General features: G+C 46.9%; 2 protein-coding genes across 3 annotated transcripts in view; one reads left to right on the plus strand and one right to left on the minus strand.

The window, feature by feature from the left end:
* Positions 1–26,429, minus strand: part of LOC145417526 (tryptase-like) — a 386,101-nt gene that overhangs the window by 220,546 nt on the left and 139,126 nt on the right. The gene's annotated exons all lie outside the window — the stretch shown is intronic.
* LOC145417451 (transmembrane protein 53-like) overlaps positions 1–26,429 on the plus strand; it is a 208,102-nt gene that overhangs the window by 76,009 nt on the left and 105,664 nt on the right. For both annotated transcript variants that reach the window (XM_080286145.1, XM_080286144.1), the window contains exon 2: positions 24,664–24,867. In XM_080286145.1, coding sequence (XP_080142271.1) covers positions 24,664–24,867 — 204 coding nt within the window. The remainder of the gene's footprint in view (positions 1–24,663; positions 24,868–26,429) is intronic.

Consider the following 26,429-nt stretch of genomic DNA (forward strand, 5'->3'; position numbering starts at 1 on the left):
GTAGGCCTGTCCCCAAAACGAGTGATTTCCGACAGAAGTGAAGGTCAGATTCATCCAAATCACACTGAAATTGACCAGAAAAAATATTTTGGGTTTTGAAATAGAGGATATGGGTTGAACCGTATACCCTAACTGGGGGGGCTTTGCTCCCCCAGACCCCCAATATACTAACCTAACCTAACATTATCCAAAACCAGCCTAACCTAACCTTACCTTAAATGTCATCGGAGGAGGATGAGGTGGAAGGGTTTGCCTCACTCCTTGGGCCGTCAAAGGGAGAGTAAAGTTTGGCAACATGTAGAAGGAAGCTATGGAGGAGGCTTTTACCATTCTCGAATGAGTTGATAAAAAGGTACCGGGAGAAGTACTGGTGGAAGTATTCTTCCCGAATAATCTGATACAATAAACCCTCTTGCCCTCCGCTTCTTTGAATTTGCGTACGGTAACTCTTAAAATTCTTACAGTAGGCTACCACTGATTAAGGTCCTGTCTATAATGTAGCTCGCTTCCACACTTTCAGCACTTCGGAGAGGAAGGCAGAACAACATGACTGCATAGGAAATTCACACTTTTCTGACTATTCTTAAAAAAAAAAAAAAAAAAAATGATTGCCTCGTATTCAGTCACACCCCACCCGCAAGTGGAAGCCATCGTGGAACTGACTAAGGGATGTTTGAAATTTGAAAATCTGCTAACGATATCAATGATCTGATTGGCCCGCCTTTTGGCTGATTTTAGTTTCATTGGCCGTGACGTCCGAGCATGCTCTGTAGTGCCATGACGTCACGCCTGGGAGCTCCCGTGACAGGGAGAAAAAATGATGCGAAAGTTTGAAACTGAGGGGAGATCCAAGGTAATATTATATAGGATGTTTACCTTAAATATACATTTTCGAAAACAGATGCATAGTGGAATAGATTCAGAATAACGTGGTTTTCAACGTTGTTGTGTCAGATTTCCTGGATCGTGAATTGTAGTTTTCCGAAAATTGACCATGTGTTTTGGTGAGTAGCGGGTATTTGAACAAATGTCGTGGTCTCTGTTACTGCCTTAACTATTCAGATGGTACTCCAGTGAAGGTATGTGAGATAGTTGCGGAAAAGAACTGGTGCAACATAAAGATTTAACTCCTTAGCGAGATATAGCTCTGGAAAATCACTGGTCCAAGATAAAACTTGAACCCCACGGAGAAGTATAATAGGCCAGAATTGAGTTCATTAGGTAACTGGCAGTCTTTTCCTCTCTAGGCATAGTGAATATATTACTCCTGATAATATACTACAGAATTAACTTCGTATGGAAAACTGTCAGAATGTAAAAAGAACAAAATCTCTGACAGTTTTATTTACTTAGGGAGCTCTCCCAGTTGGAGAGAAAAAGAATATAAAGGACATGTCCGGGGAAATAAACGTATGGTAGCCACTGAGCTCTATAATATGGAGAGGCTATCTCTGCCGCGAAAGTGTGATTTTGGCCGCCATATTGAAACCCAGCATTCAAGTTCAAATTATTTTCACTAAGTAGTGGTTATTAATAAAGATACTCTCGTGGCTTCTAATACAAAAACATATGAATCATAATTTTTTCTGCCTAGTTCAACTAATTATATCAGGTACATTTAGCCAATGAGTATAAAACAGGGATACTGGAGAAGAATCTTCCTGCCCCACCCCAGGGGACGGTAATGTTATAGAATTAGCAACAAGATATATTTCTTATTTGTGAAATGTAACGCCATCTCTCTTCAGTGAATTCCTGTGTCCATTTTCATATCCGTAAGCTGCACAGTGGACCATGGCACTGTATATTACGGAATCATCTCCTGCTTTCAAAAACCCAACGAACACCTCAGTTCAAAGACCGTGGGCATCAGGATTGGTGTAACATGGTGCCGCTACACCAGCGCCGCCCTGGCGACAGTTACGCTGTGTTACCCATAAGAAAGCCTCTTCTGATTATAGAGCTCAGTGATGGTAGCCCTAATAACTGTATTATTTCGGTTCTGTATTTTAATGTAACATAACACTTCTGACACCCTCCCACCCCCCAGTAACACCCCAGGAAGGTTTTGGCGGGAATTTTGTCAGAAGAAAAATTGAATATGGAGAGTGTCGCCAAAATTGGAAACCATCTGATTGTGTGGTCACATGTTTCACTTCATATCATGTTGTGTTAACTCTGCCATCCATACCACTTAGTCTACAGTGTTCACTGAACTGTTTACTTCATCACAGGAAACTATGTGTCACCTACAGTAGGAATGCAGCAAGTTGTGTGTTTACATTATGGAAAAGCAGGGACGCACCCAGGAATTTTCTAAAGGGGGGAGGGGCCCGTAGTGAGGTGAGGTCAGGTAATCCGATAATTACCGAGAGGTCACATGCAGGTTTAGAGCCAGGGAACTGATGGCTCATGTGTTACTCTTTGTTTGTACTTGCCAATTTTTCATGTTTTGCTGTTATCGAAATAAATATTTATAACTTTTTAAAGGACCCAAAGAGCTAAGAAGGGGGCCCCCCCCCCCCGGTGCGCCCCTGTGGAAAAGTCATTATCAGTCGAAATGCCGCTGGAGCATTTCATCCGTATTTATTGTTGTCAGAATTGGGCAGAATTTATTCTGACTGATAATTATCACCAAAACCAGCCTCTGGCTTGATACCCCCAACCCTCCTCTGCGTTGCGTAATTAAACAATTGAATAGACCCTAAAAGGACAGATGAATTATTTTTTGGACTGTGTGTGTGTGTGTGTGTGTGTGTGTGTGTGTGTGTGTGTGTGTGTGTGTATGGAAAATTAATGCCGAGCTAGAGAGAGGGGGGAAGGGGGATTGGGAGGGGGGGAGGGGGTAGACGGCCACAGTGTATTGAGCTGAGTGTGGGACGTGAGGGGCGGGACGTGCATTGAAGATTCTCACTTAGATTCTTGTCACCAATGCACAAACATGCAACAAACAAGTGGCAGTGGGAATTAATGTTTCCCTCGTTTAAGGAGGCTTTCTAGAAACTCTTCCATACAAGTTTACTTTTGTACGGAGCTTCTGTCATTTCCATGTGCCATGGGTCACAAAAGTATTGCTGGATATAGGCTTTCTGTTTTATGAAGGCAGTTTGGGTGGGGCCTCCTAAGACCTCACACAGCTAGCTCTGTTCCCACATCGCCGCCACACACGTGCTTCTCTCCCCACCCCCCCTCTCTCTCATATTTATATTTATATTAACTACTTCTGTTCTTATTTTTTTTATTTTTTTTTCTCTTGTTTTGAATTTTTATGGGTAAGCTTCCGTGGCAGGAGACTGACCGAGTATGAGCCGCACACACAAAGGCTATCTCTCATGTCACACCACTTGACAATGTCGCAAAAGCATCGCTGACGAGTCGTACCGGATTGATACTCTACTATAGTTTTTTTTAATTACATCTATACAGAGTATTTAAAATTCATTTATAAGTATTTACTAACTTAAAATAGGAGAGAAAGAGAGGGAGAGAGAGGTGAGCAGGCTCAATGACATGTATGTGGCTGCGGTGATGTGGCAACAGAGCTAGTGGTGTGAGGTCTTAGGCTGCCCCACCCAATTTGCCTTCATAAAACAGAACAACTATAGGAGGTTCGATGCCTACCGAAAACATTCGATCAACTGCTGTTGTTTACCAACGTCTCGATGTGCATGAACAGTGTCTTTTTATATAAACATTTACTATACGTTTGCAAAAGGATATTGCTAGTTGGCGATGTGACACCACCCAACATAAAGTTCAGCCACACCGAACGCGACGAGCGGGGAGGTAGCGTCAAGCGATGAGCGGCGAGGAGAGTATCAACGCGATGGGTGTCCAAATAGGAAGTGGCAACCTCGCAGGCGACAGCTAGTCAGAAGCATGCCTAAAGCAGAATATCCGCAGAACAATTCGCTATCTACTGAATTATATTTCATAGATTTATGTATTGATAAACAATAAAATTGTCATTGTTCATTACATAGGCTATATGCATATACACATACATGTAGTTTATACACATATCTGTTCATTAGTTTTAAGCCTACAGTGTAACAAAGGGAATAGAGCACTAAATACTAGTATGAATTTTTGACATCAGTGGTCTATTATAGGTTTTATATCAACGGTGGAACAAACGTTACTTAAGCAGTTGCATGACAGAATAATGCGCAATTATGATTACCATTTGTATGCAGTTATTCACAGATATCTTCCCAGCGTTTCTTCAACACTCCAGTATTTTTGTGGCGTAGATCATTTGGATACCACACAGTTCTCCTGTGGTACAATGCTCCAATATGGTTTTCAGTAGACATAATTACCAAACCCAACCTCCCCAACACGTACCACCAGCACGACTGAATGATGATGCAAATGTCTGGGGAGTGGGGATGTTGCTAGGCAGTGAGCGACATTTTGGAACTTCCTACATCGCGTGGCGACGAGCGTGGAGGGCGAGCGGAGCGACAAACCTCCCCCGCTTATTCAGCTTGGCCACCCACATAGGATTTACAGTCGTTCTATTTTATCAAGGCAGTTTGGGTGGGGCTCTCTGGGACCTCACTCTGTTAGCTCTGTTGCCACATCGTCGCCACACACGTGCTCTCTCTCTCTCTCTCTCTCATATTATATATTAACTACTACTAATTGTATTTTCTTAATTTTTTCTCTTGTTTTCGACTTTTTTTCCACACCACCCCTGAGGTAAAAGTCTATAGGTGCGTTTTTTTTTTTTTTTTTTTTTTTAAATAGCTTCCATGGCAGGAGACTGACCGAGTATGACCCACTCACGCAGGGCTGTCCCTCGTGTCACCACCTGACAACGTCTCAAAGGCAAGACTGACAAGTCTTATGAGATTTATACTATACTACAGCTTTTTTATTGAATTACATCTACACAGAGTGTTTAAATTTCATTTATAAGTAGTTACTAGCTTTAAATAGGAGAGAGAGAGAGAGAGGTGAACACAAATAATTACACGTGTGTCGGCGGCGATGTGACAACAGAGCTAACAGTGTGAGGTCCCAGAGCGTCCCACCCAAACTGCCTTCACAAAATAGTGCGTTTTATCGTGTCGCCTCATCCCTCCACGCTCGTCGCGTTCGGTGTGGCCGTACCCTTAAAGGTCTACCGACGTGTGATAGATCGGACACTAATATTTTAGTGGCCTTCGTTCTGTGGTCCCAAATGTTTCACGCATATTGTGCACCGATACTTTTGTGACCTATAGTACATTGTGTTATCTGTGTTGTTATGTAAAGAAAAAAACTACATAAGCGAGCGAAGTAGGATGTAAACAGAACAAAGTGTTGAGAGACAGGGGAAGAAACCGAAGTGATGGTGGTTGGTGTTTATGATGATAGTATTTGTAGTTGGTGGCTGAGTTGATGGTGGTTGTGGTTGTGGTAATGGTGAGGCTGATTTGTGGTTGTGATGATGTTTGGTACTTGTGATGGTGGTTAGTGGTCGTGATGTTGGATGGTTGCTGGTGCTGGTGTTGGTTGTGATGATGGTGATGATGCTTGGTGATTGTGGTGATGGTATGGAGGTTGGTGGTTATGAAGATGGTGATGGTGGTTGTGGTGGTGGTGGCAGTTGGTTCTTGTGATGATGGTTGGTGGTTGTGGTAGTTGTGTAGGTGGTTTGTGGTTGTGGTAGTTGTGATGGTGGTTTGTGGTAGTTGTGATGGTGGTTGGTAGTTGTGGTGGTGGTTGGTGGTTGTGGTAGTTATGATGGTGGTTGGTAGTTGTGATGGTGGTTGGTGGTTGTGGTAATTGTGTTGCTGGTTGTAGTAATGATGGTGGTTGGTGGTTGTGGTAGTTGTGATGGTGGTTGGTGGTAATTGTGATGGTGGTTGGTGGTTGTGGTAGTTGTGATGGTGGTTGGTGGTAATTGTGATGGTGGTTGGTGGTTGTGGTAGTTGTGATGGTGGTTGGTGGTTGTGGTAGTTGTGATGGTGGTTGGTGGTTGTGGTCGGTGTGATGGTGGTTGGTGGTTGTGGTCGGTGTGATGGTGGTTGGTGGTTGTGGTTGGTGTGATGGTGGTTGTGGCAGTTGTGATAGTTGTGATGGTCGTTGTGGTAGTTGTGATGGTTGATGGTTGTGGTAGTGATGATGGTTGGTGGTTGTAATAGTTGTGATGATGGTTGTGGTAGTTGTGATGGTGGTTGGTGGTTGTGGTAGTTGTGATGGTGGTTGGTGGTTGTGGTAGTTGTGATGGTGGTTGGTGGTTGTGGTAGTTGTGATGGTGGTTGGTGGTTGTGGTAGTTGTGATGGTGGTTGGTGGTTGTGGTAGTTGTGATGGTGGTTGGTGGTTGTGGTAGTTGTGATGGTGGTTGGTGGTTGTGGTAGTTGTGATGGTGGTTGGTGGTTGTGGTAGTTGTGATGGTGGTTGGTGGTTGTGGTAGTTGTGATGGTGGTTGGTGGTTGTGGTAGTTGTGATGGTGGTTGGTGGTTGTGGTAGTGATTGTGGTTGGTGGTTGTGGCAGTTGTGATGGTGGTTGTGGTAGTTGTGATGGTGGTTGGTGGTTGTGGTAGTTGTGATGGTGGTTGGTGGTTGTTGTAGTTGCGATGGTGGTTGGTTGTGATAGTTGTGATGATGATTGGTGGTTGTGGTGATGATGTTGGTTGGTGGTTGTGGTGATGGTGATGTTGGGTGTGGTCATGGTGATGTTGGTTAGTGGTTGTGGTGATGGTGATGCTGGTTGGTGGTTGTAAAGATGATGATGGTAGGTGGTTGTGATGGTGACGGTTGGTAGTTGTGATGGTGATGGTTGGTGGTTGTGATGGTTGGTGGTTGTGATGATGCCAGTGGTTGGTGGTTTTGATGCTGATGATTGTTGGTGATTGTGATGATGGTGATGGTTGGTGGTTGTGATGATGGTGGTTCATGTCACTACTCAGTCTGTTCCAAATTAAATAAAATCGTCTGGTGGTGTCAGGAAAAAAATGAATATTACGTCATCGAATTGAAGGTTGTCAGGACAAATAAGCATCTCTAGCGGCATAACTTGATAAACGTGTTGCCATCTCTGTACACGGCACACGACCATATGCTTGCACTTGCAGCACTGATATGACCTGGGAAAAGGTTAAATAAGGTTACGTAAATCGTCCCCTGGTCGAAAATTCTCCAATACATTGTTATAAAACTGTCAAACTAACAAGAATATATGGAAGGTGTCATTATACCGAAGACATTGAAGTAAGCGAGTTTTGTCAGTGTATACGAGAGTAGCCAAGAGGCAGATCTGTAAGGGTGAATAAAGACAGTACAAGTATGCTACACTGTCCTCTTGAACTTGTCCTAAATTTGCCATATATATACACATTCATCCAGAATGCTGAGTTGTAACACTAGACTATGGTGATAGTCCCAAAGGTGTGCTAGGAAAAGGATGTACTAAGGCCGGTTCACACGAGCAAAATCTCGGTCTTTTTTTTCGCCGATTTGCGGGAGAAAAATGCCGATTTTCGGCAAGTCTACCGGAAAGGTGTTCACACGTACGGGGACTGAGTCGCAGGAACGCGGCAACAGTGTTTACAAACAAAGATGGACCGCCGTACTCGTACCAGGTGTGCAGCCCTTGCACTTGCACTTTCTCTACTTCAAGATGAGCCGTCACGCATCTGGACTCGTCCGTGGCTGTCTAGGAGAAAAGAAGAGAGTGTGTATTACAAGCTGGTGAGGGAGCTCAGCTTGGAGGATCCCCAAACTTTAAATGAGTGGATCCGTCTTAACAAGACCCAGTACCACCACTTGCTGGGGCTTGTGACACCCTTCATTGAAAAACAAAATACGCAGATGAGGGAAACTGTGATTGCTGGAGAACGGCAGGCATGATGAATAAACTTGTGTTGGCCACGCGTGATGAAGTCGAAATGGTGATACTGTAAACACACAAAGATGTCGAATTCGTCTTCGTTCCCAGAGCTTTGTCTTGTTCGGTGCTTCCATTTAAATCGGCCCGGCAACTTTCTCCCGATTTCGGCGAAAAAAGACCGACATGTCGGTCTCTCCATACCGGCGAAAAAAGTTGCCGGAATTTCTACCGGGAAGCAAATTCCGGCAAAAAACTGCCGCGATTTTGCTCGTGTGAACCGGCCGAAAATCGCAGCCAAGTAAGGTGGACGATCTAAAATGATGTGTTGATGGTTTTTTTTATTGTTTAGGTGGTGAGATTGCATATCATGAGTTTGCTATGTGTGTGTGTGTGTGTGTGTGTGTGTTCTTACCTAATTGTTCTTATCTAATTGTTCTTATCTAATTGTATCTTTACAGGAATGAGTCAAGCTCATACTGTCCCGTGTCTTAAACCATATTTATCGCACATATCCTTAAATTTATGAATTGTTTTGGCACACACTATTTCATTTGGTAGTGCATTCCACTGTTCAATTGCTGTTTGAGAAACTGAATTTCTTTATGTCTTTATCACCTCTCTTCTTATGCAGTCTTTTGCAGTGTCCTCTTGCTGATGCTTCCCCAGATGTTAAGTAATCATTTATGTCTATTTTCTCCTTCCCTGATATGCATTTATATAGCATTATCATGTCACCTCTTTTCCTTCTCTCCTGTAGTGTTGGTAGATTTAGTTTATTTAGTCTTTCTTCGTAGCTTAGATTCCTTAAGCTTGGTACCCATCTTGTAGTGGCCCTTTGAACTTTTTCAATCTTGTCTATGTGTTTTTTGAGATGAGGACTCCAGACTACTGATGCATACTCCAGGGTTGGTCTGATGAATGATGTTATTATCTTTCTTAGCATATCTTCATTTATGTATGTGAATGCTATTCTCATATTTGCAAGCAGTGTATACATGTTCCGTACCTTCTCACTGATGTGGTCAGCCGGAGATAGTCTTATATTGATAATCACACCTAGGTCCTTCTCTCTTTCTAATATGTGTAGGATTTTATTTCCTAATGTATAATCCCAATCAGGTCTTTTTCCACTTTTACCAAACTTGATTACATGACATTTGTCCACATTGAATTCCATTTGCCATGTATTACTCCATTCATGGAGTTTATTTAATTTCTCTTGTACCTCTTTACAAGAGTCTGTGTTAGTAATTCTCCTTTGTATTTTTGCATCATCTGCAAACATATTCAGATAGCTTTCATTTCCAGTGTTACTGTCTAGATCATTTATATACACTAAAAACATGATTGGTGCCATCACTGAACCGTATGGTACTCCACAAGTCACTTCTTTCCATGATGAGTTGTTTCCCCTTTGTACTGTTCTCATTTCTCTTTTTCTGTGAAAATCTTGCATCCAACAAAACAGTTTGCCTGGAATTCCTCCTTGATGGTACAGTTTCCATAAAAGTCTTTCGTGTGGTACTGCGTCAAATGCTTTCTTGAAATCTAAATAGATACTGTCCACTCATCCTTCTCTTTCCTGTATTGTTTCTCTTACTCTGTCATAGTAGCTCTACAGATTAGTAACACAAGATTTTCCTTTTCTGAAACCAAACTGTCTTTCTGTTATCATATTGTGTTCTTCTAGATGATTTACCCAAGCTTTTCTTATAAGCTTTTCTAATACCTTGCTTACAACACTGGTCAGTGATACTGGTCGGTAGTTGAGTGGATTTTGTCTATTCCCTTTCTTGTATAAGGGGACAATATTTGCTTTCTTCCAAATATCAGGTAGTTTACCTTGACTCAAGGATTTCTTGAAAATTAAAAATAATGGTTTACTTAACTCCTTTGCACATTCTCGTAGCACCCAACATGAAATTTTATCAGGACCATTTGCTTTTCCTCTGTCTAATTTACTTAACTCCTCCTGTATTACTTTTTCTGATATTTGTATATCTGGTAGTATGTGTGGACATGCATGTTCCACATAGTCCCTCTCAAATTTTTTTTCTTCTGTAAAAAACTGATTGGAAATTCTTATTTAGTGGTTCACAAATCTCTTTCTCTTGTGTATAGGTGATTCCCTTGTCCGTAATGGATTGTATTATATCTTTTACTTTGGTTTTGCTTCTGATGTAGCTCTAGAATAGCTTCAGTTGATCACTACTTTTATTTATGATATCCTCCTCAAACTGTTTTTGGGCTTCCCTCCTTATTCTTGTATAATCGTTTCTTGCCTGTTTGTAATTATTATATGCCCTTTCACTATTGTGTCTTCTGTATCTATTCCACAACAAATCTCTTCTTCCTTTTGATTTTTTACATTCTGTATTGAACCATTTCTGTATTTTCTTATCTGCTTCTTTGTGCTGTGGAATGTACTTCTGGACTCCTATTTCATAAAATTCACAGAATTTTTTATATACAGCATTTAAATCTTGTCCTCTAAGCTCATTTTCCCAATCAACTTCTAAGAAATACTTCTTTAGGTCTTGATAATTTCCCTTTTTATAGTTTAGGCTCTTTTTGTAACTTTCATTGCTGTTAACTATGTCATATGCTATTCTGAAGTTGCAATTTAGTACTGCATGGTCGCTTTTGCCGAGTGGAGGGTGATATATTAATCTGTCTGTATCATTTTCTTGCCTAGTAAATATGAGATCTAGCATTGAAGGTACATCGAGTCCTCTTTTTCTGTGTGTGTGTGTGTATGTGTGTTTATGCGAGGAAGAAGGAACCAAAGGCCATGAGCCCACAATAACAGTTCCCTCCAAGAGAAAAACAAAATACCAGAGAGAGCCAAATTCAAGATCCGATCATTTCGAGATGCCTGGACACACTGCATTTGAAAGACTGGAGATCATAGGCAGCAGGAAATGCAGACAGAGGGAGACAGTTCCAGAGTTGACCTGTTGCATAAATGAAGGACTGGGAGTAACAGTTAACTCTTGCATTAGAGAGTTGGACAGAAAAGGGATGAGAGTTTGCTGCTAGACGGGTGCTATGCGCCCGTCGTAGAGGTGGAGGAATGCTTGCAGACAGTTCAGAGGAGCAGTGACCATTAAAGAAGCGATAGAAAAGAGATAAAGAAGCAACAGTGCAGCAAAGAGACAGAGGTTGAAGGGAGTCAGTCAGAGGAGGAGAGTTAATGAGACAAAAAGCCTTTGACTCCATCCTATTGGGAAGAGCTGTATGTGGGGAGCCTCCCCACACATGAGAGTTGTACTCCACACACGGGCGGATAAAACCCCTGTATAGAGTCAACAATTGTGCAGGGTTAAAGAAAGAACGGAGTCAGCTTAGCACACCCACTCTCTTGGAAGCAGATTTTACAAGAGATGTAATATGATCTTTCCAAGATAAGTCCCGAGTAAATGAAACCCCAAGCATGTTCAAGGATGATGCAGGATTAAGCTGAATATTATTAAACATTAGTGGGTATACCTATGGAAGATTTTGTCGGGTTGATAGGTGTAAGAACTGAGTCTTAGATGCATTAAAAACAACCAGATTATTTTTACCCCAGTCGGAGATACGAGTCAAGTCAGACATTAGGTGTGCTATGTCTCATCCCTTGTTTGTTGAAGTAACTGCTGAGATTGGCGTTGTGGGAACCGAATGGAAAGGTGAAGGATAGAGTCATCAGCATATGAGTGGGGAGGGTTAAATGTACAGCTTAGAAGGCCATTCATGAATAAGAGGAAGAGAGTTGGTGATAGGACAGAGCCCTGCAGAACACCACTGTTGATATAACTAGGAGAAGAACGATAGCCATCTACAATAGTGGCTATAGAACGACTAGAAAGGAAACTAGCGATGAAGGCACAGATAGAAGGATAGAAACCGTAAGAGGGCAGTTTGGATTAAAGATTTATGCCAGACTCTATTAAAAGCCTTTGAGATGTCAAGTGCAGTGGCAAAGCTTTCGTCAAAGTCCCGAAAGGAGGATGACCAGGAGTCTGAAAGGTAGGTGAGAAGATCGCCAGTGGAGCATCCCTGACGGAACCCATACTGACAATCAGAAAGAAGGTTGTGATAGGAAAGATGCCCTATAATGTTTCAATTGAGAATTGACTAAAAAACTTTTGAAATATAGGATGTTAAAGCAATTGGGTGATAGAGGGTTGGGAATGGTCACCCTTCTTTGGGACTGGCTGAATGTGAGCAAACGTCCAGCAAGAAGGAAAGGTACAAGTTGACTGACAAAGACGAAAGAGTTTGCCTAGGCAGGATGTAAGCACAGAAGCACAGTTCTTGAGAACAACAGGAAGGACCCCATCAGGCCCATATGCCTTGTTAGTATTGAGGCCAGTGATGGCAGAAAATACATCAGCTGAAGAAATTTTAATGCGAAGAGATCTGCTTTATCAGTAAAAGAAATAGCTACAGAACCATCAGAGTAAAAAAGAGTAGGGAAGGATGGTGAGGTAAAGTTGTTAGAAAGGTTTTTAGCAAGGTGCCAGAAGGGGTGGGAAGAATTCGAGTTGGAGAGTTGAGAGCATTTAGTACGGATGAAATTATTTTTAGCAGAGTGAAGAACAGACTTAGCACGATTCCGGGCAGAAATGTAAAGATGATGTGATTCAGGGGTGGGTTGGCTCCGGCTCCTTTTGTAGGCCCTTTCCTTGTTGTGGCCGGCATAAGAATAAGCATGATTAAACCAAGGCTTTCTTGCGTTAGGCGAAGGATACGATAAAGGATTGTATGCTTCCATGCTCGAGAGAATAACCTCTGTAATTCGCAAGGCACACTGAGATGGCCCCTGGCCATGGAAGCAATAATCATTTCAGAGAAAATCAAAGAGGTACTGCCTGAGGGCCTCCCAATTCGTAGCTCCAAATTGCCACAGACGACGTTTCTTTGGAGGGTCCACAGGCCGTACCAGAGTGATAGGACAGGTTAAGGTGATAAGGTTGTGATCGGAGGAACCCAACGGAGAGAAAAGATTAACAGTGTAAGCAGAAGGATTATTTGTAAGGAAGGGGTCAAGTATGTTGGAGCTCTCTCCAAGGCAGTCAGGGATATGAGTAGGGTGCTGTACAAGCTGCTGTAGGTCATTAAGGATAGGAAAGATGTAGGCTTGTTCACCAGGTGGATCAGTGAAAGGAGAGGAGAGCCAAAGGTGGTGGTGAACATTGAAATCTCCTAAAATGGAGATTTCAGAGAAAGTAGAAATGGATAGAATGTGTTCCATCATAGAAGTAAGATAGTCGAAGAATTTTTGATAGTCAGTAGAATTACGGGATAAGTAAACAGCACACATATATTTAGTCAGAGAATGACAGGAAATCCGAAGCCAGAGTGTAGAGAATTCAGAAGAATCAAGTTCAGGAACACGAGAGCAAGATAAGTCGTTGCGTATATATACACAACATCCACCTTTGGGTTTGAAATGAGTATAGAAAAAGTAGGAGGGTACAGAAAAGGGTGTGCTGTCAGTTGCCTCAGAGAGCTGAATCTCAGAAAGAGAAGTTGAGGTTTAGAGGAGGAGAGGTGGTGCTCAACAGAGCGAAAGTTAGAGGAAAGGCCATGAATGTTGCAGAAATGAAGAAGAAGAGAGTCAGACAGTGGTTCCAGGCAGCTTAAGTCATCACCGGGAGAGGGGCGGAAGGTGGGGGCATTTATGGTTCCCCCCCTTGGGGACTCCGAGGCTGAGTGTTGAGAAGCCATGATTTTTTGAATTTTGGAAAAGGAAGTGTAGTGTGTAGTGTGCATGTAGTTTGGTGTAGATAGTTAGAGAAATTTGTATTGGACAGCATGCTGGCCTACTCTCTGTGTAATTGAGACACTGAAAAAGTTCAGCAAAGGGGGATGGTCAGGAACTAGTCCTGAGGGCTTATGAAACGGGAGCTCTAGCTCTCCCTGTCATCAGCTCTCCATCCACCTCGGGAGTACTGCCCTGCTCGACTGGTGCTACAGTCTACTCCTCGAGACTGTGTGTGTGTGTGTGTGTGTGATTAAGTATATTGAAAGTGCACCACCCATTCAGTGTAGTGTTGCTCTCGGGTGCCTGCCCTTTCCTCTCTTTCATCCTTCATTCCTCTTCTGTCTTTCTTTCCTTCATTCTTTCCTCACCCTTCTGTCTACAGGTGACCCTACACTGAATGACAAGCCAAATGGTTTCCTGAACACCTGGAAACCATTTACTATGCCGGGTGCTAACTATATAACCAAATTATGGTGCCTGGTTATTTAATGGGTAATTAAGGCACTCCAGTCAGATTGAGCCTGTACAGGTTTATATCCAATGGGTGTTGGGGTTTGTTACTCACATAATGCCACTCAGGAATGATTGAGGCTGGTCACTCTCATTTTAAGTGTTAGGACCAACTTGCCCAGCCCCGGGCACCTACGCTTCTCATGGGGCAACAATGGATTGGATGATGATGATGCATGATGTGCAATGCGAGTGCATGATGTGGTGAGAGTGAATGATGTGGTGTTATGTGATGAAAGTGCATTGTGCAGCGTGGTGTGGTGAGTGCATGGTGTAATGTTATGGTGAGAGTGCATGGTGTGGTGCATTATGTGGTGAGAGTGCATGGTTTAGTGTGGTGTTAGAGCTCATTGTGTGGTGTGGTCAGTGGTGTACAGTGCTGTGCTGTCCTGTGTTGTGGTGTGGTGTGAGTGCATGGTATGGTGTGACAGTGATGAGAGAGGATCCAGAGAAAAGTCCCCAAGGAAAATAGCTCCATAAGATAAAAGCCCCTAGAACAAAACCCGCTGTTAGCTTAGGGTAGAGTAGGGCATGGTAGGTTAGGTTTGGGTATGGTAGGTAAAATGCAGTATAGTGCCCCCGAGAAAGCCCAGACACACCCACAAGGAGCCCACAGAGGAGCAACGACAGCACGCCGGGACTTGGAGTGACAATGGCATAAGTCAGCCCAGGCCGCGCGCCCCTATGACCCGGAGCTCGCCCGCCATCACCATAGCAGGAATACCAGACTACCTCCCGGGCGAGCCTTCACCAACCAGCTAAGGGGTGGAGCTGCCTATCCAGCTCCTGCCAGCACCCCAGAGACGGCCTGTAGCCGCTCACCCCTCGCCAATGCGATGGCCTGTAGCCACTCTGAGGGTTTCAAGGAGACGGCCTGTAGCCGTTCCCGCCTTCGTCAGGAGACGGCCTGTAGCCGCTCTGAAGGTGTCTTCCTTGAGACGGCCTGTAGCCGCTCTGAAGGTGTCTTCCTTGAGACGGCCTATAGCCGCTCACCCCTCCTGAAGGAGACGGCCTGTAGCTGCTCCCGCCTTCATCAGGAGACGGCCTGTAGCTGCTCTGAAGGTGTTCCCCCTGAGACGGCCTGTAGCTGCTCTGAAGGTGTTCCCCCTGAGACGGCCTGTAGCCGCTCAACACCCCTCCTGAAGGAGACTGCCTGTAGCCGCTCCAAAGGTGTTCCCCGAGATGGCCTGTAGCCGCTCACCCCTCCTGAAGGAGACGGTCAGTAGCCGCTCAGAGGGTAACGAAGAGACAGCCTGTAGCCGCTCCCACCTTCGTCAGGAGACGGCCTGTAGCTGCTCTGAAGGTGTTCCCCCTGAGACGCTCTGTAGCCGCTCAACATCTCTCCTGAAGGAGATTGCCTGTAGCCGCTCCCACCTTCGTCAGGAGACGTCCTGTAGCTGCTCCGAAGGTGCTTTTGGGTCTGCTGGCAGCCACCCACTTTCCCAGGCCATGGCCAGTAGCCGGGCCTTAGCGACAGCCTGTAGCTGCGCCCCCAGGAAGCCACGGCCAGTAGCCGGGCCCTACGACAGGAGACGGCTTGTAGCCGCTCCGCCACCTGGAACTGATGCCTGTTCCCCGATCCCTGACACAGAGGGAGTCTCAGGCCTAGAGGAGTATTGGAGAGGCCCCGTAGGCCCCCCCAGGCCGTCTGCACCTGCACGCCATGGCACCATCTGGAAGACTCTTCCCCCCCCCTTCCCCCCACCACCTCCCTCCCTCTTTCCCTGCCACTGTTTCTGCCGCAGTATCACCATTCCCCCCCGTCATGAAGCTTGGGTGCCCCTTAACCAGCCCTCCGGCCCCTCCTTCCTATTCTCACTCCTGCCTCCCGGAACCCTCTCGGCCTGCCTTCTGCCCCCAACTTTCCTTCCCCCGCATCACACGGCAGTCCGGGTTGCCAACCTCACCCTCTCGCCCCTCATCCTCTCAAGTGGGCTCATAATCGGAGAGATGGAGGAAGCCGAGCCCTACGCCCCTTCCCCCTCCCACTCCCCCACCCCCCTGCCCCCTATCCCTGACCATCTTTCCTCCCATCAGTCAGACACCCTCCGCTGCCGCCTACTGGATTTCCAGGATCTGTTCGCAGCAGAACCAGCTGACATCAGACACACCACCTACCTGGCTCACGAAATTTATACGACAGGCCCGCCGATTCGACAGCCATCCTGATGGAAGAACCCCAAACAGCAGGAAGAGGAAGACCGCCAGGTACAGGAGATGATCGAAGCTGGAGTCATCTCCCCCTCCACCAGCCCCTGGTCCTCCCCTGTCGTCCTCATAAAAAAAAAAAAAGGATGGCATGATGCAGTTCTGCGTCGACTACCGCCGGCTTAACGACGTAACTACCAAAGACGCCACTCCACTCCCACGTATAGACGATTCCCTGGATTCCCTGTATGGAGCCTCTTGGTTCTCTACCCTTGACCTCCAGTCGGGGTATTGGCAGGTATCCGTGCGCCAGGAGAATAGAGGCAAAACTGCTTTCTCGGCCAGCAATGGGAAACATTACGAGTTTAATGTCCTGCCGTTTGGCCTCTGCAATGCCCCCGCCACCTTCTCCAGGTTAGTGGAATCCATCCTCAGCGGTCTCGCCTGGGAGATCTGTCTCATGTACTTGGACGATGTCATCGTTTTCAGCCAGACCTGGGCCGACCACCTGCAGCACCTCCGCCGGGTTTTCACCGGGATCCGACAGGCAGGCCTCAAACTCTGGCACATCAAGTGCGTCTTGTTCGCCAGAACCATCTCGTTCCTGGAGCACGTCATCCCTCAGGCAGGCATATCTCCCGACCCTGACAAACTCCGCGCCATCACGGACATACCCCCACCACAGGACGTTCACGGGATCAGGGCCTTCCTCGGCTTGACGTCCTATTAACACCATTTCATGAAGGGGTTTGCCCACATCGCCAAACCACTCCACGACCTTACCCGTAAGGGGGAACCGTTCCTCTGGACGGACAGAGACAAGCTGCCTTCCAACAGCTTCACGTCATCCCTCAGGCAGGCATATCTCCCGACCCTGACAAACTCCGCGCCATCACGGACATACCCCCACCACAGGACGTTCACGGGATCAGGGCCTTCCTCGGCTTGACGTCCTATTAACACCATTTCATGAAGGGGTTTGCCCACATCGCCAAACCACTCCACGACCTTACCCGTAAGGGGGAACCGTTCCTCTGGACGGACAGAGACAAGCTGCCTTCCAACAGCTTAAAGACAAGCTCGTTTCTGCCCCCATCATGGCCTTTCCTGACTATGCCCTCCCGTTCCGCCTCTATACCGACATCTCCCTCCTTGCCATCGGCACTGTGCTAGCACAAGTCCAAGAGGGCCGCAAACACATCATCGCCTGTGCCAGTCGCACCCCAAATCAGGCGGAGAAAAACTATGCTGCCACCAAGCGAGAGTGCTTGGGCATCATCTGGGTGCTTGAGCACTTCCGGACATACCTCTCTGGGACACAGGTCACCATCATTACAGACCACCAGTCTCTCCAGTGGTTACAACAGTCTGACTCATCTGATGGTGCAAAACCCTGGAGGAATTCAATTACGAAATTTCATACTGCCCCAGCAAACTCCATACCAACGCGGACGCCCTCTCTACTGTAGGCTCCCCATCCATTCCGCCCAGCCGGAGCCAGACCTCCTCCAACAGTGGCATCACAAGGAATGGCCCCCTTGGATCCCCCAGCACCTTTTCAAAAAACTGTATCGCCAGGGCGACCACCTCCTGACCCTGTCAGACCATATCCTCCTAGCCCCTGACACCGCCCTTGACGCCCTACGACACCTGCACACTCACAACGGCATTCACCTGCGTACAAAAAAACTGCTGCAGGTTTTCAGTGACACTTACTGGGCACCCAATTGTTCCGCACTTGCCAAGGAAATTATTCAAACCTGCCGTGCCTGCGCCCTTGGTAAAAACATCACCAGTACCGCAGGTCCATCGGGCCACATCACCGCCCACAAACACTGGCAGCTGTTAGCAATTGACGTGGTTGGACCCTTACCTCCAAAATCGGGCTATAGTTACGTTATCACTTTCATCAACACATACTCCATATTCGTCGTGGCCTGCCCAATGAAGGAACACCACGTTATTGCAGTGGCCGACGCCCTCCTTCGGCACGTGTTCCCATACTTTGGCATCCCTCAAGCGATCCACTCAGATAACACACCCAAATTCACCGGTAAGATCTGGGAAGAGCTGGCCCATATCTTCGGGTACAACATCTCCAACTCCTCCCCCTACTGGCCACAAGGAAATCCAGTATGCGAGTGCAGCCATCGTACACTGATGAATCAGCTCCGCACCCATAATAGAAGCCACTAAGAACGATGACTGGCCCACCCATTTAAAAATCGTTCAATGGGGACGGAATATTGCCATATGAGCGAGTGTTTGGGGAAACACCCCTCCTTCTGCCCCTTTGGCAGCATCTGCAGCCCCGCACCTTCGCCATCATGACTATGTCACCCAGCTTATAGGGGTTGGAGGTAGTGTCGGGGCTGAGGTCCAGGTTGTATTGGAGGTGGGTCAAGCGGCGTTTGAGCTCGCACCACGCTTCATGGAACCCCACACCATCACCCGTGTCCTTAACCCCTATCAGGTCTCCCTCAACTACCACGGTACTCCTCGCACCCTCTGAAACCGGCACATGTGCCCCTTCCGCACTCCTGCCCCCACCGCCCTGGCCTCATGCCCCGTCCCACCCTCTACTCCTGCGCTGCCCTCCCCTACCACCTATGACTGCTACATCTCCTCCTCTCCATCCCCCTCTCCCTCCCCCTCCCCTGCCGCTTCCACCTCGCTGGCCGTCACGCTGCATCACACCTCACCTGACAACCCACCAACACCACCAACACCCCGTTGCTCCCCTACCTCTTCCCTACCCGTCACCCCCTCCCCCACGCCAAGCACCACGTGTCCTGCCCTCACCCCCACACCCCCGCCCCAGCCATCACCCACCGCTGCCCCCACACCTCCAGCCCACCACCCACACCCCCCCACCCCTGCCCACCCCCCCCCTGGCCGCACGACACCACTACCCACTCACGCCACCCCCAGCTCCCCACGCCGTGCAGCCAACACCCCAACCACCCCACGCCTGCCCTTATGTGCCCCACGCACCACACGCCCACGCCAACCCCACACACCTACATCACCACCCACACCCACCCTCAAAACAACTATCATATGCTCTGGGCACCTCTCCCACCCACCTGCCCGATACACCCACTTTCCCACCCCACCCGCCTCACCGCAAAATCACACTCCTACCCCTGCCCTAAACCCTCTCACACTTATGATACATCAAGCACAAATCCCAGCCATGTACACTCCCCAGAGATGCTACGCCGCATTACCCTGGCATAAAACCCCACACTCACCATCCATCTCCAGCATTCAACACCACACCACACCACGGACAACAACTACCACCATGAAAATACGGTGAGCTGTATGGGCACCGTCCCTTGGATGTAACCAGTGAGTCAGAGGACCACACCACCTCCTGCAACTTCTCCGCTCCTCCACTGCCACATCCACCCTCTTCCTCACCTGCGATGAGGAACATAATGAGAACACCGCCACCACAGCCTGGCACGCCCTCCTCCAACACCTGCAGCCAGTCTCCGCCAACTACGACACCAAAGTTTACCACCTCCAGTCACAGGGACATGACTTTTTCCCAGCAGACTGTGGTGAAATGCAGTATAGTGCCCCCGAGAAAGCCCAGACACCCCCACAAGGAGCCCACAGAGGAGTAACGACAGAGCCCCAGGACTCGGAGCGACAACGGCGTAAGTCAGCCCGGGCCGCGTGCCCCTATGACCCGGAGCTCGCCCGCCACCACCATAGCATGAATACTAGACTACCTTCTGGGCGAGCCTTCACCAACCAGCTAAGGGGTGGAGCTGCCTATCCAGCTCCTGGCAGCACCACAGAGATGGCCTTTATCTGCTCACCCCTCGCTAAGCAGGCGGCCTGTAGCCACTCTGAGGGTTTCAGGGAGACGGCCTGTAGCTGCTCTGAAGGTGTCTTCCCTGAGACGGCCTGTAGCCACTCATCCCTCGCTAAGGAGATGGTCTGTAGCCGCTCTGAAGGTGTTCCTCCTGAGATGGCCTGTAGCCGCTCACCCCTCCTGAAGGAGATGGCCTGAAGCCGCTCAGAGGGTAACGAGGAGACAGCCTGTAGCCGCTCCGAAGGTGTTCCCCCTGAGACGGCCTGTAGCCGCTCAACACCCTTCCTGAAGGAGACGGACTGTAGCCGCTCCGAAGGTGTTCACCCTGAGACGGCCTGTAGCCGCTCACCCCTCCTGAAAGATGGCCTGTAGCCGCTCTGAAGGTGTTCCCCCTGAGACAGCCTGTAGCCGCTCCCAAGGTGTTCCCCCTGAGACAGCCTGTAGCTCAACACCCCTTCTGAAGGAGACGGCCTGTAGCCGCTCCCACCTTCGTCAGGAGATGGCCTGTAGCCACTCTGAAGGTGCCTTTGGGTCTGCTGGCAGCCACCCACTCTCCCAGGCCACGGCCAGTAGCCGGGCCTTGGCAACGGCCTGTAGCCACGCCCCCAGGAAGCCATGGCCAGTAGCCGGGCCCTACGGCAGGAGACGGCCTGTAGTCGCTCTGCCGCCTGGAACTGATGCCTGTTCCCCGACCCCTGACACAGAGGGAGTCTCGGGCCTAGAAGAGTATTGGAGAGGCCCTGTAGTCTCCCTTGGCCTCTGCTTCCTACAACTGGCTCTGGAGGAGACCCACCTGACGGACCCCGACCCAGACCGGTGCCACAACCCCTTCCTGTCGGCACCACCCAGCCCCGGCGACCGCAGCCTTCGGGAACCCCAGGCTGCCCCCAGAACTCCCGGGTGGGAACTCCCCACACCTCGACGGCGGAGGTCCTCATTCTCCGTCAGGAGCCTGAACGACCAATTCAGGCAATTGTTCGGCCCCAGCCCTGTAGGCCGCACTCTTTTCCCCAGCCCAGAGAGCGCGGGACCCGTCGCCACCCACAGCCCTGGACAAGATAGGACGCCCCTGCGCGTGATCCCATGGCCTCTAGGTACAGAGGCCCCCAGTGGTGCCCAGCCCTGTCAGTAGCGGAGCTGTGCCGCCCCTTCGCCAATGCACCTGACCACCGCGGTGCCAGATTCAATCGGAGTGACAATAATAGTGTAGTGTCAGTGATCAAATGGTGCAAAGGCAGAATAGTGAACTAACCCTCTAATGGAAGTCAGTAATAATACCAAAGTGGTGGAGTGCATAATAACTACAGTGAACAGTGTATGAGACCAAGGAGTATAAGAGACGGAGCAGTGAGCTACCCCTCTGATAAGAATGAATAACGATACCAAAGTGGTGGAGTGAGTGACAGTAACAGTTTAAACATAAAATATGAATCGAGGGTAACGAGGTAAATATGCTACCGTCAGAAAATATCTCAGAGTACTAAGACCATAATCAGATCCCAGTGCCTTAAGCAACACACCCCAGTGAGGAATAACCTTAACAACTCCACACGCAAAGAAAACCTGGACGTCCCTAATTAAGGACACTGCCTCAAGTGCTATTCACTGTGACCCAAAAACTGTATCCTGCGAGATACTGCTAACCATATTTAGACGTGAGAGTTTGTAATCGTCCAGTGTACTTGTGCCTGTAACATCTACTCGTTCCCCTGTCCAGCTAAGTAATACACGTGTAAGGTTGTTGCCTGGCGTTTTTGTGTCCTGCCTCTCTCTTATTTGTCTAAGCCCTGGTCTCAAAAGAGAGCCCCGCTATATGCTAGGCGTTTACGGGACGAGAAATTGAACCTAAAACACCTAGCATTACAGTAGGTTAGGGTGGGGTAAGTCAAGGTAGGTTAGGGTAGAGTAAGAATAAATTTTTAAAGGTCAGATGGTTGGGGGTGAGGATTTTTGTCTTACCCTCATAGTGAGGGTACATGGTGTGGTGTGGTATGAGTGCTTTGATGTAGTTAGTAAGGATTCAGGGTGTGGTGTGGTGTGGTGAAAATGCATAGGGTGGTTTGGTGAAAGTGCATTGTGTGGTTTGTGAGGTGTGCTGAAAATGCATGGTGTGGTGATGAGAATGTGTGGTGTGGTATGGTGTGGTGTGTTGAGTGCATGCTATGGGGTGGTGTGGTGTGAGGTGATGAGAGTACATAGTTTGGAGTGAGAGTGCATACTGTGGTGTGGTGTGCTATGAGTACATGTTATGTGGTCTAAATGCATGGTGAATGAAATGAGGTGTAGTGTGGTGTGGTGTGGCGTGGTGTTAGCTACCAGTAGGTCAGTGTTCAATACTGCATGACTGTCTGCTTACCAGACCCCTCTCAGTTCCACACACCCTTATCTTCACTCATTTTCACCTTCAGTGCTCTATTAGATCATTTTTCTTCACTCCCATGGCCTTAAATATTTTATTTCACTGTCATGTCTTTACTTAGCTCTTTTTTATTTACTGCTGCAGTTATATCATTTACGGTACTGCTATGGTTATACTGTATATATTTTTTTTTTTCCCCCAGGCATCTTTTCAATGACACATTTGTTTCTTTGTATTTTGTTTTAATTCATTTCCACTGTTGTATTTGCTTATTACTTAATGTCAAGGTTGTTTGTATTTTACGGTCATCGGTTTTTCCATACATGCGGTTATCATTAGAAGTCAAGCCACACACAGTAATTGGTGCTGTAGGAAACTGGAAAACCAGCTCTGTAGGTGCTGTAGTACAATAGTGGCACTTTATGCTAGGTTTACACGTGTGGATTGGTACACGGACATGACACGAATGTCATTCATGTAGGGATCGCATCTATTCCGGAATGTCCTAGTCAAATTCGTTTGAAGACTGCTGCAGCGATCGTGTCTGATTTTGTCCGTGTTACGAATTTTAGGTGGTCCTAAAATTTGGGCCGTGGACAAATTTCCAAGTTGCCACCGAACTTTCTGCGCATCACGGGTTGCATTCGTATCGAGTTGTGGCGTCTGACTGTATTTCACGTCACTTGCACATCTCATTGTGTGTCCGAAATCGCCACAGCGGTCTTCAGACGAATTCGACTACAACAGTCCAGAATAAAGAGAGAACCTGTATTTTTTTCACAGGAAAAATCATCAGAGAAATTACCAATATGCCGGGAATCGAACCCGGGACTCCCAGGTGAGAGCCAGGCAGCATACCATGTAGTGGTATGCTGCCTGGCTCTCACCTGGGAGTCCCGGGTTCGATTCCCGGCATATTGGTAATTTCTCTGATGATTTTTCCTGTGAAAAAAATACAGGTTCTCTCTTCATTCTGACTTGCCGTAAGTGTTTGGGATAGATTAAAAGCATCTACTTGCCCGAGTACCAGGGGTTTAACTCATCCTCTTCATGCCCACAGTGGGGGCGGAGGGACGTTGGTTACAAGATTGTGACAACGTGAGTTAACTTTTACCTGGTCGTGGTGTAGTGGTATGCTGCCTGGCTCTCACCTGGGAGTCCCGGATTTGATTCCCGGCATATTGGTAAGTCCAGAATAGATGCAATCCCCACACGAACAACATTCGTGTCACGTCTGTGCACCAATCCACGTATGTGTAAACCTAGCAGAACACATTGCCATGTGAACCATGACGGACGAGAAGTTTTACGAGTCGTGTCCAAACCGTGTACGTGTAAACCTACCCTTAACCCATTCACTACAAGACAGACAGAGAGCAAGTGATAGGTTGTGGTGACTGTCATCCCCTCACGTGATGTAGTGCTGCCTGTTTCTTCGTAGATAACTATACACTTGAATGACAAAACTAATGGTTCCAGTGGGTGTTAACGCCGAAGTGGTGACATGTAGAGGTGTGCGGTACGTAGGAGGGCTACTGGGCCTTGAAAGCAGGCTGTGATGCCCGGAGTCAGACACACACACACACACACACACACACACACACACACAAACATTCGCAGTGCTGGCTAGTAGCCATTTAGCATGGGGTGATGTGGATCCTTCTGTGGTGCATGGGTGGCGAGACGCAACAGTGGCGACCATCCAGGAACCAAACCTCCACGCTTTTCCCCATGCCTCACTGTGGTAAAGTGCTGTCCACTGCAAGCGAACATCAGTTCACTGCACAGGACAGCTCTGCAGGGGTGATTGCATGTCTGCAGCTGGTGAATCTCCTCAGCTAGGCAGACAAGGGTTACGCTGCTGCTACTACTACTAATACAAGGACGTATTTTCTTTATTACTCTTGCTGTCACCAAACGACTGTTTACCTTACTGTTTTGGAGAGGCTTTCCAGTTTGTTAATAAAGTACAACCAGAAAACAGTTTGCCAGATACTGTATTTCAAGTCTACTTCATACTTTTCTCTGGTGGCTAATATTCCGCACCTGAGACATGCTTTGCATATTTCTCTGCTCATTGATGATACTCACTGATGCGATGCATCAGGGAGGAAAGTGACATGTCGTGCCTTGATTGTGAAGTAGATGCAATAAAATACAGTAACAGGAAAACTTTTTTCCTAGACTTTACACTAGTAAGAAGCATTAATAATACAGAAACACTCATTTATCTTGTCCACAGGTAGTAAACTGCTTCCGTAATGCACAGTTGTACCATGGTGATGGGGAAGGACAGGGTAAGGAGCTGGTGGTGCTGTTCACATGGCTGGGCGCCAAACAGAAGTACGCCCACAAGTATGCCAACTGCTGGACACGCCAAGGCCACGATGTCCTCCATGTCACCACCTCTGTTAGGGATCTTCTCTTTCCCAGGACTGGTGCTGAGGTCAGTGGGTCAATCAAACTGTCTGGATATTTGGTCTGTCTTTAGTTTTATACCTCTCGAACCCATATCTGTAACTCCATCATTTGAAGAATTCTCTCCTAAGCCAAACTAATGTGAAAGTAGCCAAAATTCATTTGCATTCATGCATATAATTAAAGGCTATAGACTTATGTAGACCCATTATTTCAGTGGCAATTGTCAGCGAGTAATTTTCCTGCCCAGTCCCCTAGCCCGGAGTCCTCATGCAGGACTTCCACATCACGTCTTCTTTAGTCTGCCTCTGGGTGCTTTACCCTACACTTTCATAATGTAACCCCCTCAAGCCAACCATCATCTTCCTTCCCCGTACCACATCCAAAGCATCTCAGGCTACCAGCTTCATCACCCCTATGGTATTTCTTATGCCATATTTCTCTTACAGCATTCTGAACCTCAGTACCGGTATATCAGTCATGGAGACCCAACTTATCCATCTTGGCATTCTTATTTCTTTGCATTCCAGTCTGCGCATATATATATATATATATATATATATATATAATTATACAGTAAAAGCCCATTAATCCGAATGGCAGTGGACCGAGAATCATTCGGATTGTCAGATTTTTCGGATTTTTTGGGTGGGACCCCTGAGACACTTAATTTCATGTTTAAACTGAAATTTTACAGAATGGATCACTCTTCCTTGATTCATATTACAGTATGGCACATATTAACATTACATATTACACAAAGTTTTTAAACTAATAATGTATTAAGAGTCTTCATACAACACGAAGTAAGTTATGCAGAACCTGGTGCAAAATCGATTTTGCGCTAAAACGTGACATATATTTGCATGTAAAATAGGGGATTAGGTTCTAGGAGCCTCATATTTTTCGTTAAAAATATATTTAAACATAGATTATTACAAATATGTCTGCCTTAAGGCACCAATGTGTTTACATACGACCTCACCGACTGGACACATCATTGCATAGCTACTGCATTCTGACGTAACCTAACCGACTAGTTTTGCCCCCTAACTCCCCATAAAAATTTTAATCACCAAGGATTGCCACTAAGCCTCTTGAAAGTCCTCATTAACAAGCAAAAACTTGACCTACACAACACGTGAATAATAGCCACCTAACATCACGCATATTTTGTCATGAATCATTTTCGGCACTTATAAAAAAAAAAAAATGCAGTGTGAAACTTTTTTGAAAGCCATTAGTCATCAACAATAAAGAAAAAGAAAAGCTATAAAGAAATCGTCAGCATGGAGTGATTGCGTATCTCACTTCTCAATACACACGAATGCAGTAATCGTGAAAAATAAATCGGCCAAGCAGTATAATTTGTATGACAGTATAATTTACAAGAACTGAACTCACATAATTATCTTACGTAACTATTTATGTCAACACTTAGTGTCTTCACGTATCATAAGATATGAATATTCTCGACCAAAGACAGTTCATAACAGATCGAGCACAAAGCCTTCTCTCTCTCTCTCTCTCTCTCTCTCGTAGCACTATAGGCGAATACATGAATTGTACTGCTCCTTCATCATTAACTTT

This window comes from Coenobita brevimanus, chromosome 110 (genome assembly GCF_032717465.1).
Source record: "Coenobita brevimanus isolate Jiangsu-jjx chromosome 110, ASM3271746v2, whole genome shotgun sequence".
NCBI lineage: Eukaryota > Metazoa > Arthropoda > Malacostraca > Decapoda > Coenobitidae > Coenobita > Coenobita brevimanus.